We start from the raw sequence: 3807 nt of genomic DNA, 5'->3' as shown, positions 1-3807 counted from the left end.
CTGCTTAAGATTCTCAGAAAAAAAAAAAAAAATCATAAAATTAAAATGAACATTAGAAAGGGTAGCTTCTATTTCCTTTTTAATTCCTACCTCAGCTGCTTAGATATTTTTGATGATTCTAGCCCCCAATCATTTCAGCCATAAGGAGGAGTTTCTATCTAAAACATCAGTAAAAGAAGGATGGAGTTATTGTTCTCTCAGAATCTGACATATTTTGAGCCATTCAGTCTGAAATGGGATCAGCAGCATGCAGGCAGCATTGAGGGGGAATTAAATGCGTGAGGAAAGATCGATTAGGCATGAGACTGGTAATGAATGACTGAAGATACGAGTTGATAAAATGGGAGTTTACAACCACTAAAGCATTTGACTACTGCAGACAGTTGTTAGGAGTTAGCCACATGTTTCCAAGTTTTTTGTCAGCCTAAAGGCAAAGGCTATTGCATACAATTATCATCAGAAAGGTTATTTGGAGAGAAAGTCTGAATTTTATGGGGATAAAGCAGTCATTATTGTGCTGCAAATTATACAAATTATTGTGGTGTTGTTTTTTTTTTTTTAAAGCAAGTCTTAAAATTTCTAGTGGCTACGCCGTGTTAATTCAGCATTAGTTCCCCAGTAGCGCACTCTTCTCTTGTGTTCCTGTCATAGCTCGCAGCTAACTTCAGTAGTGGGAATTTTTAATAATGAGTGCGCAGTGTTAATAATATATAATTAATCTTTGAATTTAAGCCCATCCCCAAGGCTTTTGAAGCCAAATACAGGCTTAAGTGATTTGCAGAACCATGACCATAGTGTCTATAAAATAGAACTGGAGGCAGATTTTCCTAATAAAAATAATCATTAAAAGGGCCTGAACATAAACATGCACCATACATATAAGAAAATAAATCCTACTCAAAATCAATAACCAAATTTTTGTGGGGTGTTTTATTTTCTTTTTTTGATGATGGAAATCCTAGCTAAAAGGTTATTCCAAAGAGTGGAAGATTGATACCAGAGTAAATCTCAATCACCACTGCAGATATCATGTGATATTTCCTTCAGAAACAGGCTGAACATCCTTCCTCAACCACAACTGATCTGTCTCATGTATTAAAGGCAAAGTACTTAAATGTGTTGCGGAATAAAGATCTGGATGGAGAATTTGGTCTGATGGGATGATGTTTTAGTTTGAAACAGCAAAATAGGACATGGAAAATGCTTAATATGGACCACAGTCTAAATGCCGCAGAGATTTCAATATGGTGACATAACCATACTATGATCTATCTTTTTTCTTCGTTACAACAGCTCTCTTTTTACGGGACATGTGTGCGCAAATATTGAGTATGCCTGCTGTATATCTGCACAGACTTATTAATTTCATTTCTTTTTATCATTTCTGTGTGACTTTGCTGTTGTCAAATCTGTTTGGATAAACAACACTCCACTTCGTAACACATACATAAATGCAAGATCGATTTATACACACCCATTATAAAGTTGCAAAAAAATATGGAAAATAATGGCAGCGAATGAAACAGAAAATATGATGTTTTCTCTTGGTTTTGGTGGCTAACTATACACATAGGAAAAATATCAGTAAAACCCAGTCACCATATTGATCAAAAATGACGAGGATGTTTTATAGCCTAGTTAAATCACTGGAGTCTATGGCATGCTTTGCTTCATATGTGAGAGATGTGCAGCAGACACCAAACATGCACTTCGCAGGTCGTAATCAGAACTAGCTCTGCACATCTTGGGTGCTAATTACAATCTAAGATTCAGTGGACGACTTCCCAGCAGCACATACATGGGAAGTCTTCATGCAAGCCCTAGGCAAACCATGCATACAGTTAACCTATTCACTACGCTTTCTCCTGAGTTTTAATACTGAGAAATATCCACCTGCAGAATGAATTTAAAGCATTATTTTTGTCTGTGGAAACCCAGTTTAGAGCAAACTTGAAGGGCAGTACTTTCAGTAAGTGGATGTCTGACTACGGAGGTGGAAAAGTGAGGCATAAAATATTATCATTTCATGTAAATGTAAACAAGACAATAGGAAAGAAAGGAAGAAAAATAAGCAGCCGGAGGACGTATTTTTCTCTGAAAATTGTCATTTAGATGGATGACATCATTATACTATGAGTGTGGCTACTTAGGGTGAAACTGATCACTGGATAATTTTTTTAAAAAGTACTAGAAAATAAGGATCTCCTACTTTACCCTGACATCTTTTATTTTTATTTAAGGTTTGCATGACTTGCTTTTTTTTTTCAGGAATTCAGTGTTAAATCAAATAGTCTTACCTATGTTTATGAGTGCTAGAAATCACTAGAGCTCACAAAAAATTGCAAAGCAAACGTGCGTGGTGTTTAGGCTGAAAAGCCAAGAAAACACCAAACGTGCTGCCACATATCCTAGTTATTCAAAACGGTTATATAATTTTTCTATGGAGAATGACTGCACGCACTCAAAATGGGAATGACGACCATCTCAAATGGCCAATCTCTGTCCTCTAATGAGGTGGAAACTAACAAAAAGGATGTCGGCTTTAAAAAACTGTAAACCACAAAGAAAGTTTTAAAACTTCTACAGGAAAATTTTAGGATTTGTTGTGCGTTTTTAAGCAATTCTAGCTGCGTGGGTGAATTTTTCAGCTTAAGCTGAATGTATTCAAGGTTACCAGAAACATGAACATAAGCCACTTTAGGACATCTTCCTAAATTAGAATTCAGTCCAAAGTTAATGAAATCTTTTTGCCAAATCTCATTGCTCTCAATGAACTTTGGACCATGTCCCTGGAACGTATGAAGCACAGCAGACTGTCCCACGAGTATAATAATATTTATGCCTGGTCAGTATGTTAATTTCCAGATAACTGACCTGTAAAGAAGTTTTTTTGGTTTGTTTTTCTTTTTCTTTTTTAATCTTATGTTTATGCTTTTTTTCTAGGCCTTTTAAAGAAAGGTGAAAGCTGGCATTAAAATGCACTTTAGTGGCTTTTCGATTTAAAAAAAGTCAAAATCAACCAAATAAATTTAATAGATCTTGTGACTCTTTTTGAAAATCAGATTACTTCAGCTGAGGCATCTTTTTGACTTTGTCTTTTTTCCTATGTGTATATTAGAAATCTGAATTGATTACTGCTTTATTTGTACTTACAAGTAAATGCTGGACTCATTGCCCCCGATATCAGGTGACTGGAGTTTCTGCACAAGTATCACAATTATGCCAATAAAAAGCACAAAGTTTATCTAGGGGAAAAAGAAAGAAAAAAATTATGACAATTATATATTTTTTCAAGTATGAGAATGAGACGTTCCCAGTGACTTGCTGGCTCCATTGCCTTATTCTTCTCCAAACTGCAGTCTAGAAGTTTTATAGGGACAGGAGTAATGGGATAAGTTTACAAGCATCTTATCGCCCCTTTTCCAGGCAAAACTATCCCCCCTGCAGCAGCTATAGGCAGAATTTCTTCAGTCCCAAGCACCAGATAAGACAAACATAAGTGAAAAGTTTTCAACTTTTTTCATTATCAACCAGTGCAAAGAATAAAAAGAAAGATCCCTGCACATCAAACCCATACAGCAAAGATCTCAACAGTAAAAGCATCTTTATCTCCCATTCTGTGAACTAAGGCATTTCTCAGTTCAGCATAGAATCATAGAATCATTGAGGTTGGAAAAGACCTCTAAGATCATCGAGTCCAACCATTGACCCAACACCACCACCCACTAAACCATAGAATCATAGAATCATAGAATCATTGAGGTTGGAAAAGACCTCTAAGATCATCGAGTCCAACCATTGACCCAA

At 36.0% G+C, this 3807-nt stretch overlaps 1 protein-coding gene across 1 annotated transcript in view; it reads right to left on the bottom strand.

Moving 5' to 3' along the window:
- Window positions 1–3807, bottom strand: part of ADCYAP1R1 (ADCYAP receptor type I) — a 122986-nt gene that overhangs the window by 24132 nt on the left and 95047 nt on the right. The window contains 1 exon segment of the mRNA XM_009275979.1: window positions 3154–3245. Within this exon segment, the coding sequence (XP_009274254.1) occupies window positions 3154–3245 (92 nt within the window).

Source organism: Aptenodytes forsteri, unplaced genomic scaffold, assembly GCF_000699145.1.
Source record: "Aptenodytes forsteri isolate BGI_AS27 unplaced genomic scaffold, ASM69914v1 Scaffold80, whole genome shotgun sequence".
Taxonomy (NCBI): domain Eukaryota; kingdom Metazoa; phylum Chordata; class Aves; order Sphenisciformes; family Spheniscidae; genus Aptenodytes; species Aptenodytes forsteri.
The sequence above is the reverse complement of the archived record's forward strand: the minus strand, read 5'-3'. Positions and strand labels throughout refer to the sequence as shown.